The sequence below is a fragment of the Bufo gargarizans genome, chromosome 4, assembly GCF_014858855.1.
Source record: "Bufo gargarizans isolate SCDJY-AF-19 chromosome 4, ASM1485885v1, whole genome shotgun sequence".
NCBI lineage: Eukaryota > Metazoa > Chordata > Amphibia > Anura > Bufonidae > Bufo > Bufo gargarizans.
In genome coordinates, this window is record NC_058083.1 from 380,132,640 (window position 1) to 380,148,835 (window position 16,196).

At 43.5% G+C, this 16,196-nt stretch overlaps 1 protein-coding gene across 3 annotated transcripts in view; it reads right to left on the reverse strand.

Annotated features, from left to right (window-relative positions):
- ABHD12 (abhydrolase domain containing 12, lysophospholipase) overlaps positions 1-16,196 on the reverse strand; it is a 111,932-nt gene that overhangs the window by 19,622 nt on the left and 76,114 nt on the right. For all 3 annotated transcript variants that reach the window (XM_044290373.1, XM_044290372.1, XM_044290371.1), the window contains exons 2-6: positions 11,225-11,349; positions 8,520-8,625; positions 6,806-6,925; positions 5,918-5,948; positions 3,596-3,641 (exon numbers count right to left, since the gene is read on the reverse strand). In XM_044290373.1, coding sequence (XP_044146308.1) covers positions 3,596-3,641; positions 5,918-5,948; positions 6,806-6,925; positions 8,520-8,625; positions 11,225-11,321 — 400 coding nt within the window. In that variant the 5' untranslated portion in view covers positions 11,322-11,349. The remainder of the gene's footprint in view (positions 1-3,595; positions 3,642-5,917; positions 5,949-6,805; positions 6,926-8,519; positions 8,626-11,224; positions 11,350-16,196) is intronic.

A 16,196-nucleotide genomic window follows, 5' to 3' on the forward strand; every position in this document is an offset into this window, starting at 1 on the left:
CAGTGGTCCCTGGGAAAAGTATGCAAAACCAAATAGATGGGAGCAGAGCTAATTTGCTACTAGTATGATATTTCACCATCCAGAACTAGTGGACATGCTAGAAAGTTCTCATACCAAGGTCAGTGACATTCTAGCGCTGGGCAGACACCGATACTTGTGCAGAAAACCATCACTCTTTCACATGTCCCTGTGGAATGAAGTTAGGGCTACACGGCAACTATTTTTCGCTGCAATATCGCATGACATTATGGATGTATTTTTGTGGGACTGTCGTGTGGCAGTGCGACACCATAGACTAGCATTACAAAATATGTCGCGCAACATGTTGCAGTGCAGTTGTACCCTATATGTTGCGCGATAAATGTGACCCTCCCCATGAGACTATTGTTGGCTAAATCTTCAGTTTTTGGCAGGACTGGCTAGTGTATTGAAGCCTCACATGTCACAGTGTTATCTTGGTTATCTTGTGACAAAACCCACTGAAAAGTCCGTTAACATTCTCTTGCCATTCGTTAACCATCACATTCAGCTTGTAGGCCGCCTGCGGTGTCTGTCAGTGGCTCTCTCCTCACTGAGAGCCGAAATTGTATGTGTGTGGAGGAATCGGCCGACAGGTACTGGAGGTGTATGGGCCCCTGAGCTTTGCAGTTACAGGCAGAGATTAACAAGGTTGTTGTATCATAAAAACCCTTTAAAAAAAAAAAAAAAAGCTGTGGTGGCGTTTGGGTCATCACCACAATTTTTCGAGCAGTCACCCCCTAGAACGCTGGCATGCAGGCACTGGTAAATCTGCATCGTCCATTATGGAGCTTCTTTATTTTACGTTGATTTCCTCTCAATGTGACCTGAGCGATCAGTTTACGGTTAGAAAGAGCTGGTTACCTTATCCGCCTGGTGTCCCGGACGTCAGTCATGTACTGGGTTGACAGAGATTCACTACCTCAGCAGTCAATGCAGATATTTCTGAACAGACTAGAAATGGACAGGACTTGAAGGATTTCTTTTTCTGGCATTTTATGTCTCATCTCCTCTGAAGTCTCTCGACTCTAAAATGACTCACTGTGTGCTAAACCTACCGCCATCTAGGCAGCGTCCTCCAAAATACTGGAGAGCTTACAATTTGTCGGCCGTGCAACTATTTTGGAAATAATAATTTATGATTTTGTAAAGGTCTATCCAGCTACAAGTGTTCTCCGCCTTGCCTAAAAACTACCTAAATCAGCGGGAGGTGGATGGAAAAAAAATGCATTTTGTTTGGTCTCCAAAAGAGGTTTTCCAGGTTATAACCCTGGTCCATGTCGGACTGGAAGGGGCTGCACACATGTGAACCCCCATCAATCAGCAGAATGGAAGGACCATTCCCAGCATCCTGGATATGACTGTGGCTGTGCTCTGGTACTGCGCTCAACCCATTCAAGTGAATGGGCTTGTGCTTGGGTGCACTGCAGTACCACCAGCCATATTTGTATGGACACAGTAGTGAAGAAGAACCGTTGTCACTTTGTTCGGTTTATCAAGATGGATGTGGCACACATTGATGGCCTATCCTAGGAGCGGGCCATCTATGTTGTATTCTGGAGTCTCTACTTGTCCATACTACAGAGTTGTAGGTTCTCCTTATGGTATCCCTGGGAGGCAGCATCTTATCCCCTAGAAGCAAAGTCTCTAAGAGAAAGTAGCTCCTTAGAGGGGTTCTGCAGTTCTATTAAACTGATAATCTATCCTCTGGATAGATCATCAGCATCTGATCGGTGGGGGTCTGACACTCGGGACCCCCGCCAATCAGCTGTTGGAGAAGGCAGCGGCCTTCTCTCGGTTTCCCTCAGGCCCAGTGACGCCACGACTAGCATCACTGGCGGGAGCTAAGCTCTGTTCACTTAAATGGAGCTTAGCCCCGTCCAAGCCAGTGATACTAGAGCTGCAGAACCCCTTTAATATAACCTGCAATAGAACAGATCACGATTTTCATGTGAATCCTTGAGGAACAATAATCTGCGTCTTAATAGAAAAATCTAAGGCACATGAAGGTATAGGTTAGCCACATCAGTCTATGGATACAGATATGCATCGACCTTAAGGAGGTTCTCCAAGATTTAGAAAAAAACAAAAAGCAGTAAATGTGCTAAAAGAAAAAAGTAAAACCTCTAAAATATCATGTTGCCCCAGTGTGAAAGTCAGTACAGTACATGACGCAGAGACATTGTCCCTCTCAGGGTCCACACAAACACCAGAGGATTGGTGGTAGAGCAGCATTTTTATCACAAAAAAAAACTCAAGCCATGGTCAGCTCTGCAGTAGCATTTCCCATTACATTTTCTGGTGCAATCACATTTACTGAAGCAATAAAAACACAGGTCACTGTAATAAAGTGGTGCTCGCGAGCAGACATCTGCAGAAGGAGGTGGTTTCCGGTGATTTGATAGCAATCAATATTGGTTCAGATCAAAATTGCTTCAACTGCATTTCAATGAAAATGAAACTGCCGCGTTAAAGCCCTTAAGGCCCTAGTTTGGACTTCACGATGTGGCAAGTTTTTTTTGTCTTTGCATTTCAAAATCTGGGAATGCCTTATTTTCTTTTTTGACACAGCCGTTTTTTATTCAGGACTATTTTTTTTTTAGGCACCGCACCATTTTGGGGTACACCTAATGTACTGTATAATTTTTATACATTTTTGGGGGTTGACAGAGTGAAGAAGAAACATCTCAATACAGGCACTGTTTTTCAGGTTTTGCTTTTATAACAAATCAAGCACATGAGCCTCTAGGAGCAACGGGGGTGTTGCAGTTACTCCTAGAGGCTCAGCTCTCTCTGCAACTGTCGTGCCCTCTGCACCCTGATTGAAAAGGCCAGGCGTGATGACATTTTCACTGCCTGGATCGATCAAAGTGTAGAGGGCTCAGCACATGCAGAGAGAGAAAAGCCTTTAGGAGTAACAGTAACGCCCCCGTTGCTCCTAGAGGCTCATGTGCATATATTACAACATCATTTTTCTCAGCAATGCGCACACATATGAACATGGGACCAACACAGATGCCTTCAGCTGCCAAGAGCACATGTAATAGGTCAGCCAGTGTCATAGGTACAAAGCTGCTGACTGATGCCCTTTAAGGGCTCAAAGCTGCTGACAGATGCCCTTTAAGGGCTCAAAGCTGCTGACAGATGCCCTTTAAGGGCTCAAAGCTGCAGACAGATGCCCTTTAAGGGCTCAAAGCTGCTGACAGATGCCCTTTAAGGGCTCAAAGCTGCTGACAGATGCCCTTTAAGGGCTCAAAGCTGCTGACAGATGCTCTTTAAGAGCTCAAAAGTAAAAGCTGCTGACAGATGCCCTTTAAGTATCTTTTCCAGCAAGCGTTGGGGGAACAACAGAGCACAACAGAAAAGCTGAGGTCCTGTTTTGTGTCCTTCTCCTGCAAATAAGCTCCTCAGAACAGAAGAGGAAGCATGTGATTCAGATTTGTACTTGTGCAGATCACTTGGCAATTCTATTTTAATTGTAACTTCAAAACTCTGTTTAACCACAGACTTTAAAAAGTCAGACACATGGGATTTTAGTAATGGTAAAGCATTAACACAGAGAATATCAGTCTCTCACCTCTGTAGTCAAATGAGATGACATGGTAGCCTAAAGAGCTGAGCACCTAAAAAGGGACAGAAGCAGAGAACCAATATATGATATATGAAAGACCACACAGTTCTCTAATAGCTGTTCTTCATCTCACCGCTATACCCATATGTATACAAATAGGAGACTACATATGTACACAAACTGAACTCCCACATTTTATCACCATATCATTCTCAGGTCCAAAATTCTGCTTTTTTTACTTCCTTATTTTATAGCAGGCCAAGTTCCAATTGTCCGACGCAGGTAATTTAAAAGGTAACCTGCATTGGCTGCAGCTGCCACTAGAGGGAGCACGAGAGCTTACTGCACAATGGTTTATTATTCAGTCCCATATATAACCAGTATGCCATTAATACCTAAGCTCCCTCTAGTGGTGGCTTCAGGTAGAGAGCATGTTCTCTTTTAAATGAATGCACCTGCTTGGAATGTGAAGTTATGCACCATCAAAGGCTCTGACCAAAATTGAAACATATAAAAAAAATGAAACAGCACAGAATTTTTAACCTATTCAAAAACACCTTTTTTTTTTTTTAAGGTGTACATGCCTCCATTGTTCAGAATTTTGATATTCATGGCTGATTCATAGGCCATCAATATTAGATTGGAGGGGGTCCATCAGCACCACAGCTGTTACCTTGTAGCTCCGGAGCCAGAAGTACTCAGCTCCATCCACTGAGTAGTGTATGGGCCAGCAACTGCAAGCACTCCAGCTGTTCTGAAAGTACGATTTAATTCTCCGTTCAGTTCTATGAAAGTACTGAAAACAGTTAAGAACAGCTGAGCAAGTGTGTATGCTGGCAATTGTAGTTTTACAACAGCTGGAGTGCACGTGGCTGTTGACCCCTGGTGTAGTAGACTGAGCTGGTTACAGCAGCACTGCTCCCACTGAAGGAAATGGGAGTAATGCTGCAGTTACCAGCTGTGTCCAGTACAGAGTAGACGGACCTGTGTAGTTCTGGAGCTGATTTCCAGCATCTGAGTTATACTATTGATGGCCTGTCCCCCGGCCTTTCCAGAGGATAGGTCAACAGTATTAAACACTTGATTAATCCCTTTAAAGAGGACTTGTAACCTCTCCTGACATGTCGGCTTTAGAAACTACTTGCATTCCCTATGTAATAACTCTGAGTTATTCTTATGACTATATGATCTGTCAATTATTTATTATTTCTTCCAGAAGTTATGAATAAATTGCTGCCAGTTTTCAGGCTACTTTCACGCTCGCGTTTTGGGCAGATCAGTCATGGATCTGCAAAAACTGATCCGTTACAATAATACAACTGCATGCATCCGTCGTGAACGGATCCGTTTGTATTACCTGTAACATAGCCAAGACAAATCAGTCATGAACTCCATTGAAAGTCAATGGCAGATGGATCAGTTTTCTATTGTGCCAGAGAAAACTGATCCGTCCCCATTGACTTACATTGTGTGCCAGGACGGATCCGTTTGGCTCTGCTTCGTCAGGCGGACAGCAAAACACTGCAGGCAGCGTTTTGGTGTCCGCCTCCAGAGCGGAATGGTGACTGAACGGAGGCAAACTGAGCGGATCCTTTTCCATTCAGAATGCATTAGGGCAAAACTGATCCGTTTTGGACGGCTTGTAAGAGCTCTGAACGGATTTCACAAACGGAAAGCCAAAACGCGAGTGTGAACGTAGCCTTTGCAATGAAGGTCCGGATGGGCGTTACCAGTTGGGAAGGGGAGTCCCTGCAGAGTCTGACACTGCAGCACTGATTAGATAGCGTCAAACTGTGCGGGGACACCCCCCCAACTGGTAACATCCATCTGGACCTTCACTGGAAACTGGCAGCAATTCATTCATTCATTCCAGCAGGAATAATAAAAGAATGGCACAACATAGAGTCATAAGAATAGATTCTCCAGAGTTATTACAAAGGGAATGCAATTCAGTTCCTCTTTAAGCAACATAAGAGTCAATTTCTGCAAATCAGCCCATTTTCTGACAGTACAATACTGCTTATACACAACTCAAAGAAGAACCATTCACTCATCATCTTCAATCACTAGTCACATGCGGGGTATCTAAGACCTCAGCTACTTGCCTAACCCTGCTTTATAGCCAGACGCCTACAGATACAGTTTAAGAAACCCGATCATTGCAGTGACCTAACCCTTTGGCTTGAATGAGTCATGTCTCTTCCACAAACCAACTTCGCTTCTCGTTTCATGCACCAGCCCTTTTCATTATTCAGCATCTTCACTACTAAAGTTTCTATGTCAGTTTGGTGGAAATGTCAACTCTCAGGAAACATGAAATCACAATACCTTATACAGCTGTACTCTGTGGTCACCTCCTCTGCGGAGAAAAGCAGAAATAGGCTTTATAGCCAAAGGCTACATGCAGTGCATACTGAACAGCAAATGTACCCATAGTGTACAATGGCATAGGAAAATCGGGCAGACTGTTCATGGAATATCATAGTTGACGTCCACACAGTGATCTACATGACCCCGATATCGAAACACACCAATGCTCACACAGATCTGAATATACTTGGGAATGTACACAGAAAAGCTGCTACATGTGAGGCCTATAAGATGGAGGCAGGGTTGCCAACCGTCCAGAAATTTCCGGACAGCCCGTAAAAATAGGTGACTATTTTTTTTACCGTCTGTGACTTTTTTGAGGGTGGTGATACTTGATAATTTCCACCAAAATAATCCAGTCATCATTTTACAGCTCACAGTAAATGCTGGTCATGAGTTATCAGTATACTGAGCCTTAGACATGTATTACTTATCTTTAACATTCATTATGTTTTTCCAATTTGTCCGTAAAAAAATATTGTCTGTCCATGATTTTGGGATAAGTTGTCCAGAAAAATGAAAAATTCTGGATGGAAACCTTGGATAGAGGGAATGAATGAATTACAATGTTAGGGAAAGCATCTGCAGGGAATCTGGGGTATTTGTGCCCGTCCTCCCTATCGGTGTATATTCCCAAGGGTTGGATTTGTTGCAGAAAATTCTGTGACTGACAGTCAGTGCCATTCATCTGAGGCAGCAAGCACATGAATTTCTGCAATTTAGATAAATGGAACAATTACAGAAACAAAGTCTGACATGTGTTCATTTACCCATAGGCTCACTGCATTTAAAAAGTAAAAGAACGACGACACAACAGTTGTTCAAAGCCGAGGAGGAGGATCTTACCGAGTGCCAGCGTTCCCATGTAAGTAAAGGACGACGGGATAGCTTGTAGACATCACTTCTTCATACCATGCTTGGTCTTTTCCCTGAGCGTCCTTCCACAGGACAGCAGGAACAGTGTGCCTGGATTTACAAGGGCTCATTACCTACACTTACTAATACACATTAATGCATGTAAAGGCCGCCATTATTGTAATATTTCTCATAGCCGCCTGCAGAGGCCTCTTTCACATGTCAGCGTTTGGTCAGTGTTTTCCATCAGTGATTGTGAGCCAAAACGAAGTCCTGGTGAAATAAACAGAACAGGAGAAATCTTTCCAATATACCGTATTTTCTGCTGTATGAGACACACTTTTTTCCTTCCAAAAGTAGAGGAGGAAATGTCAGTGCGTCTTATAAAGTGAATAAATGTGCTCACTAGTATCCAGGACCCAGGGGAGCGCGGACTGTAGTACTGTACTCACCACTCCCTCATCTTCCACTGGACACCTGTCCTGACAATGTACGGCTTCAGGACGCAGTGCACTCTATGACCAGACGTTGTATGCAGTGAGGCGACAGAGAAGACCAGAGCGTGGCGAGTGCAGGAGAGACCACCAGAACTGCAAAGTGGCGGTGGAGCAGGAGAGGTAAGTTAATTCATTTATTTTCAGTTTAACCTGAAGTCTGATGAAGATTGGGGGTCTAATTTAGGGGTCTGTTCTGAGATCTGCAGAAAAATAATTTTTACTCCTCTAAAATCTAGGTGCGTCTTATCATCAGGTGTGTTTGATAATGCAAAAAATACAGTACTTTATTTCCTGGTTTTGGCTCACAATCACTGATGGAAATCACAGACAACCACTGACTGTGTGAATAAGGCATAATAGTACGTAGTGAAATCAGTGCATACAACAATAAGGAGATAAATTTGGACCAAAAACTACCAAGCAATTCACTTTTTTTCTTACAAGAGACAGTAAAATGCAGGCCAAATACAGTTATCTACTGGCATGCTACACTCCCGGTAAAAATCTCAACCATGGTTTTGAGTGTCGCAATGGTGTATTCTTAGTTTATCTGCTTGCTGTCTCATCACATTATATAGCCTACAATGCTAATGCAAGCAAAGGTCTCAGAAAAGCCTGCAGCAAAGATATAAGATGAGACAAAGATACAAGTCCAGTAGAAACGGGCAATCACTGCACAGTGTCATTTTTGGTCTAGGGGCGCAGTGTTGTAACCACATCAGACAAATCTGATTAACACTAAAATACATTCCTCAAAATAACTGTAGTTTAGTTTTAAAAGAGAAGCACTGGTTCCCCAACATATATTTGTACTCAGCAGTTCTGTGAGCCACCATTTCAGTCTTTGATAGACCAACATATATGTGCTAGGGAGTTGCTTAAAGGGGTTCTCTGAAGCTTCACCACGGATTCGGTGGTGTGACAGAAAGGTAGGTACTGCGGAAACCCCCTTTTACAGGTTAGTTGAAACAGAGAATTTAGCTAAAACCTTGGAGAACCCCTTAAAGTAGCCATTTCCTTATGCAGTTGCCTAATCAGAATGGTCAGTGGCATGACTGCAGGCCATTTCAGTGATCCTCCCTCTGGGCTGTTAGCATGAGACTTCATAAGTACTATGTCCACTCACGGATGTCACCAGTACCCAAAAATCAAGTCAGACATCACTGCCACAATCAAATGCATTGATCAGAAACAGAAGAACCTCTTACCAGACACCAATAGAGACATCCTCGTCCGGCTGCAAGTACAAATTAAATGTGTGATTTAACCCTTGATCCTGAGGCCTCTTCAGATCAATAAAGTATGGAAACCTCACTGAAAGACAAGAGAAGAATAACCTAAAATTACAGAAGTGGAAGAATCCCAGTGTAATAACTAGTAAAAAGCATATACAATCAGCCACGTCCAGTTTTCAGCTTGAAGGTCTTAAACCAGTCATAATGTTCAACAACGGGTACAAAAAGGTCTACTAAGTCATATGGACATCACGGGAGTGGGCTCTCTGCTTGGGAAATCCTTCATAAGCTAGAACAGAAAGTCTCTCCTGCTCTCATGGACTTGTACCATCCTTGTGTGATACGTGGAGAAGACATTGATACGGACGGCCGCCATGTAATACAACTTATCTCCTGCAGAGGTCACTGGGGAAATGTCCGCTTGGTTATGGCTTCTCCCAGCACAATCAACTACTTGATTGGGGTGTTAGGAGCGGGACCTGGGGTGGTCAGCAGCTGCTTTCTGAAACAAGTGAATAGAAGGTGTGAACAAAAAGATATTTCCTTAATCATGGAGCCTTTACAGAGTCTACTGAGAGAGCAGCGTTGTTAAAGGGAACCTGTCATCAAGGTTATAAAGCAGGGACATCCATGCTGATTTCAGATGATATGGGGATTGCCTCTGCCATAGAGGTGGGATATGTGCTAAAGAGGTTGTCAAATGACCAGTTATTGACCGTGCCAGGAGGGGACCATGCTGGATGATGAGTAATGGATTCTTGGCACAACTAAATCAACCCTAAGCGTCAACAAGGGGAGGGTTATTTCATGACCTCCCTTTTCCTCTGCACACACCCAAAGCAAAGCTTGTGCATGGAATGTGTCTGTAATTAAATCACGCTCCAAATAAAATACAGTATTAGGGTCCATTCAAACATACGTGTGTGTTTTGCGGATCCGCAAAACAAGGACATCGGCAATGTGCGTTCTGCATTTTGCAGACCGCACATCGCCGACACTTAATAGAAATGGCCTAATCTTGTCCGTAATTGCGGACAAGAATAGGACATGTTCTATTTTTTTTCGGGCACGTAAATGCCATAATGTGTGGATCCGCATTTCCGGATCCGGGCAGCACATCGTGCGGCCCTATAGAAATGAATGGGTCCGGAATTCCGTTCCGCATAATGCGGAACAGAATTGCGGACTTGTGGGAAATCGGAAACATAATTCTGTATTACAGGAGCTGTCCCACAATCAACATTTATCATATACCCTGCATCAAAGGGACGCTTCCATCACATCAGTAAAAGATAGTTTTTCTATAAATATTGAGTTAAAAAATGATCTTAAAAAAAAAAAATTGGGCTGTTTTACGTCTTAATTTCAGCAGTCCTATGTCATAAAAAAAATACAAAATATGGTATGTAGCAGTCAATAGAAAGATAAAACTCCTCTATAGATAGTCAACCCATGGACCTGCTGCTATGAGTAAAAGATGTTATGTGCTAGTATAATAGTAACTATAGAATTGGGATAACAGTTTGACAGCTTGTTCTCTTGATAACTTAGATAAAGATGTCAACAGCAGAGAATGGCTTTGATTAGTCTAATGTCTGATGCTATAACCGAGTCACCCCCTCTCTGGCAGAAGTGCCATGCTAGAAGTCTAAATAAAAAAAGGGGATTAGTCCAAGTTCACATCAGCGTTCAGCCTTTCCGTTCTTCTGCTCTGTCCTACATGCAGGACTTTTGTCTCCGCTTCAAAAATGTTCCTAACGGACTCCATTATAGTCTATAGCAGGGATGCCCAACCTGCGGCCCTCCAAAACTACAACTCCCAGCATTCCCGTACAGCCTACAGCACGGTGGGAGTTGTAGTTTCAAAACAGCTAGAGGGCTGCAGGTTGGGCATCCCTGGTCTATGGGGTCTGTAGGCTCCGTTTGGCTCAGTTATGTGCGAAATCGTCCTTTCCGTTCTTCTGCTCCTGTAACGGAGCAGAAGAAATTGAAAGGCTGAAAGCTGATGTGAACTCAGCCTTAAAGAGCCAGGACAGGAAGGAGAATACATGGAATGAGTGCGCTCTTCTAAGATGGTCCGGGTTCTCAATGGACTCAAGACTGTCTGTACTTACAGTGCTGGCACAATGAACCAATGTACCCCTATTTTTCTTTATGTTATCATCTTTGATTTCACTGTACAATGGGTTAATTGAAGTTTGGCTCTTTTGGATTGGTCACTAATATTAGATTGCTGGGGGTCCTTGCTGTCTAGGTGCTTGAAGGCACCATGTCGCCCCACATCCTCTGCGTTGTCTATCAGGCAATATACTTTTAGCTGCAGCTATACTGAGAGCTCAATCCTATTACCTTAAGAGCAACGTAGCTGTAGTGATCTTATAAAAGTACAGAGAAGGGATTGTGGCACCTTCAGACAGCTGGTCTGCAGAAGGGCCAAGCGTTAGACCCCTCACTGATCTAATATTGATGGCCTTTCCCAACTCCCACATACATGTTCGGTTTCGGTGTTATTCAATGGGCAGAGAGGAGGCGGCTGCTGTCAGACTCCTCTGGCCACAGCTTATTACCTGGAAAAATAACTAATAATCTTTATATAGCGCCAACATATTCCGCAGCGCTTTACTATCAGAGGGAAAACAAAAGGATCGAAGGACTGAAAAATTCAAAAGAACACTTACCTAAATTTAAAAAGACTAGCTGAGCTTGTATTGCAGGACATATCTTCACAAGGAAAGGGATGGCTATATAGAGACCGACTAGTGCAAATATAAACATTCGTAATCTGGACCACAAGCCATAGCGCCTATAAAAGAAAGAAAAAAAAAATAAATAACATTATTCAGCTAATTACTACCAGACACAAACGTCCTAAGAACTGACACAAACAGGTGGCCAGAGCAGTAACTGAGCTGAACCACTCCAACACTTTCTCTTCCACCAGTTGAGAGGGTCTGATCACTAAATAGCAATGCTCTATGAACGGGATACCCCATGTGCGGAACAACCTACTGCACCGGACTTACCCTTCCATTGCAGCCTCAATGGAGTACAGGGACGGAATATTAACACATCATTGTAGAAACGTAGAGAAACCCTTTCAAAAGGTGGGGTCTGGGGTTACCTAAAAAGGTTCACTTTAATTTCCACTAAAAGCAGCACTACTCTAGCAAATGAGGGGCACTTTATTTTGTAACACCGAATCATTCCTAACATTCCTGTTATTTAAAGGTGTTATTTACCCCCTCCTGAGCAGACCTACAAAATGAAGCCTACTTATCTGCTCCCCTCAGGCCGCCGCAAGGGGAGCAGCTCACCACTGCGGCCAGCGATTGCCTGCAGTAGTGTTACAGCAGATGTTAACAGAGGGGACCTGAGAGAGTAAGCCAGGTCCTAGAGGTGGACCCACACAATACTCAAGCTTCTGGAAGATGCTTATAACAGATCTGGGTTAGGGATGAGCGAATCTGGTTCGCCCTGCATTGGATGAACCTGATTTGTTGATCTGCATCGTCAAAATTCATTATCCCTATCTCTGTACATGCATTAAAATGTATTGCCTCACATGAGGCTGAGTAAAGATGGCCGCCCTTAACGCGAGGTGCACGTGCGCCTTTACTGTAAGTAGCAGTGCATGCATAGATGTATTTCATAACAAATCCGAAGCCAGATTCATGGCGCACCACAATCGATAACGGATTAACTTATTTTTGTGACTGTTTTACATTTTTGGGTCCATTGCCTCCCGAGAATGGACGATTGTATCCGCAGAAACTATTTGATGCTCGGACTGTCACCCGCCTTCTATGTAGTAAGTACAGGCTGCCTTATTCACTGCCCACAGCCAATCTTGTCTGCACCATGTTATGGTGATGGGTTTTCTTTACGGACACTTTCTCCTGCAGATTACATTTCTTTTAGGAGGCTTTCATTTCAATTGAACGCAATATCCAATTTAATTCCAAGCCACCAACAACCCTGTAGGGTAATCTAATCACAAGACGATTATGCTGATAGACTGCACCGTTTCATCCAGATTAGAGGAGGAGCTGACAATTATTTTGGCCGGTGTGCAGACCATCTAAAGAACACTGCGAGCCAGGCTGGAATGGTCATTGAAATAAACATGTGTACATGAGGTTTATTGGCACTTTCATAACCCATTTAAAGGGAACCTGTCACCGGGATTTTGTGTATAGAGCTGAGGACATAGGTTGCTAGATGGCCGCTAGCACATCCGCAATACCCAGTCCCCATAGCTCTGTGTGCTTTTATTGTGTAAAAAAAAACTACTTGGTCCATATGCAAATTACCCTGAGATGTGTCCTGTATGCAAGATGAGTCCAGCGTGAAGGAGCGCAGCACCGCCCCACATCCTCAGAATCTCCTCCTTGCTCCCCGATGTCAGACAGCCAGAGCGCCGTAATCTCACGTTGCACGAGCTAGCGCATGCGCTGTTCCTTCCCTGAGGCGGATGCCAGCACAGGGAAGGGACACTATGAGGACACTCCGCATCGTGAGATTACGGCACTCTGGTTGTCTTACATCGGGGAGCAAGGAGGAGATTCTGAGGATGCGGGGCGGTGCTGCGCTCCTTCACGCTGGACTCATCTCAGGATAGTTTGCATATGGATCAAATCATTTTTTTCCCACAATAAAAGCACACAGAGTTATGGGGACTGGGTATTGCGGATGTGCTAGCGGCCATCTAGCAACCCATGTCCTAGGCTCTATATATCAAATCATGGTGACAGGTTCCCTTTAAGCCATTTCTGCATAATGCAGGGCAAGACCACCTTTATGAAGCATTCATTTTTATGTTATTATGTTTTCATATTTAATAGCTTGCACGCTTTATTATATGAAATAAAAAATTTAAAAAAAGAGTTCCTGTGCGTTTCGTACCCACAGCAATCTACTGCAAGAGATGATTTTCCTGCCGCAGTATCGTATGCAGAGTTACAAGTCAGCCAGATCTCTCCTCTTTCAGGGGCTTCGATTGATGCGAGTTGAAGAGAGAAGAGCACAGAGCTCACATCGATCGCCGGTAATTGAGAGGTCACTGCAGCTTAGCCGTGACAGATCAGCTCAGAACACTACAGAAGCGAGTGAAGGAGGACACGTATCATGCCGTTTCCAATCCCTGATGGACTTAAAATATTTTGAGATTTCCTGTCATTCTATAATTATGCTGGGGATATATAAAGACTCAGCCAATGAGTGCAAAAAGGCAGAGAAAGCTAGCCCGAGAGTTTTTGGCTTAAGATGACATTTTATTTGATCAAATAACCTCAATACTGTTAAATCCTCGTTAAACGACAATTACAAAAAATTATCAATCCAAACGGAGACCGTTCATCCTGGAACATGCATGCTCAACCCACCTGGCATTGTAAATGCTATACATTAGGACTGTTGGATTTTCCTTTGAAGTGTTGACTTCACTTACCGTATCTCCTCCATGAAAGTGGAACACAAGGCAAGTTTTTATATTTTATAAAATATAAAATGGCCATGGATTTTTTTCCCTTGGTCCCCAGGATACAAGTTTCCAAGGTACTCTGAACAGTACAGGTCATTGGAAATAATTTGGCTGCAAGTCACTAGGCTAGACAGACGAAGCTTCCATTGGCTGAAGCTGCATTCCACAGACTTCCTGCTCCGATACTGGTAATAAGGAGAACTCTCTGCTCCATCTTCATTTGATCCTCCTGCATTTTGACCAAAATGAAGACCTAAATGGGGAGCAAAGAGACTCAGCAACAGCTGTGGGACATGCCAGATAAATTGGCACCTAGAAACTTGGTCTGTCCCTTCGGAAGACGAGAATATTGAAAATAGCCTTTTATGTTAAAGGGGTTGTCGAACGAAAAATATTCTACAGTTTTCAAACCAGCACCTGGATCTGAATATTTTTGTAATTCCATGCAATTAAAAAATTTGCATAACCACTGAGTTATTCAATAAGGGTGCATTCACATCACCGTTTAGCTTTCTGTTCTTCTGGTCCGTCAGAAGAAGAGAGAAAAAAATAATAATAAATAAATAAATGGCTCAAACGGATGACAACTGATGCAACAGGATCCTTTTTTTTTTTATGGATCCCAACGGATCCTATGCAATCCTATGAATAACTGATGCAACAGGATCCATTTTTTTTTTTTTTTTACAGGATCCTGTTTTTTTTCTCTCTTCTTCTGACGAATCAGAAGAACGGAAAGCTAAACGTTGATGTGAATGCGCCCTAAAATGTATTTGTATAGCGCCACATTGTATAGCAGCTGTGCTTAGTATCGTGCTCAGCCCCATTCACTTCTATGGGGTTGAGCTGCACCTACACCAAGTTACCAATGAATGTGACATCACTGGCCTAGGAAAAGCTGAGGGAAGGCCATGGTGCTTCTGGGAGTGCTGCTGCCTTCTCAAAAAGGTCATCAGTTGGACCCCCACTGATCAGATACTGATGACCTATCCAGAAAATCCCTTTAATATATGATCATAGCGAGATGACAACTGGCTATATATGTGAATATATTCAAGGGCAGATGGATACACATGAAATAGCTAGTTAGATTAGCCAAGTGGCACCTCCGGCCGTCATCATGGGTGGCCAAAATTGACACCTGCGACTAAACTAGTGATACTGTAGTTATAAGTGACATGCTGGAATTTGGAGGTGCCACCACTATTTTGGTTGCAATCAGGACTCTCGCTGTAAATGCGCACAACTAGTTATAGATATTACAAGGCAGAGAGCCAGGAGGAAAATGGCAGCCCGTTTAAAGATTCATAATGACAAACCTATGCAATGCACTTTTCTCACAGGGATAGTTGTGTGGTTGGGGCGAATCCCTGGGAAGGCTGCCACACAGGCGCTCGACCCCCAACGCACACTTGAGTCAATTTAACAGGAATCCAATTCGCCCATTTGTATATTTTTGGAGTGTGGGAGGAAACCGGAGTACCCGGAGGAAACCTATGCAAACACTGGGAGAACCTAAAAACTCCATGCAGATGTCGTCCCTGGTCGAAATAGAACCCAGGACCCCAGCGCCGCAAGACAGAAAAGAAAAACGACGTACAACTTAAAATAACAACGTACAGCTGAAAAACAACAGTTTTCAGATCAGCTGCAAGACATGTCCTCTTGGCAAAGTCAAGGTTCCTTTATATTGTAAAACAATTATTGCCACTGCGAGAACATGGTATCACTGCAGTGACCTTAGTGTTTACTCCTCTGGACCAATATTACTGCTGAGTAAACATACAATAACAATGTCTGCCATCAAAACAGGTTATGTATACACCACATAATAAATGAAATAAAAAAGTGTGCCATAAGTCATGCCCTCATAGGCAATTCTGCTACAAGAACCTGCTGACCCCCCTTAGGCCAGGACACGAGTAAGTTCTAAAAGAGTCAAACTCGTGGCGTGTGTCAGTGGGAAGTCCCAGTCTGACCACCGGTCCTCCGACAAGATCGCACAGCGTTATCATGATTTATAAGGCTGTGTGTCCCTGTCAGACCTGGAATCTAGTAAATTACACTGACATAATACTGTCAATCATTCTAACGCTGTGCAATCCTGTCAGAGGAGTGGAGGTCAGACCGGGACCCTAAGGCCCCTTTCACACGGGCGAGTATTCCACGCG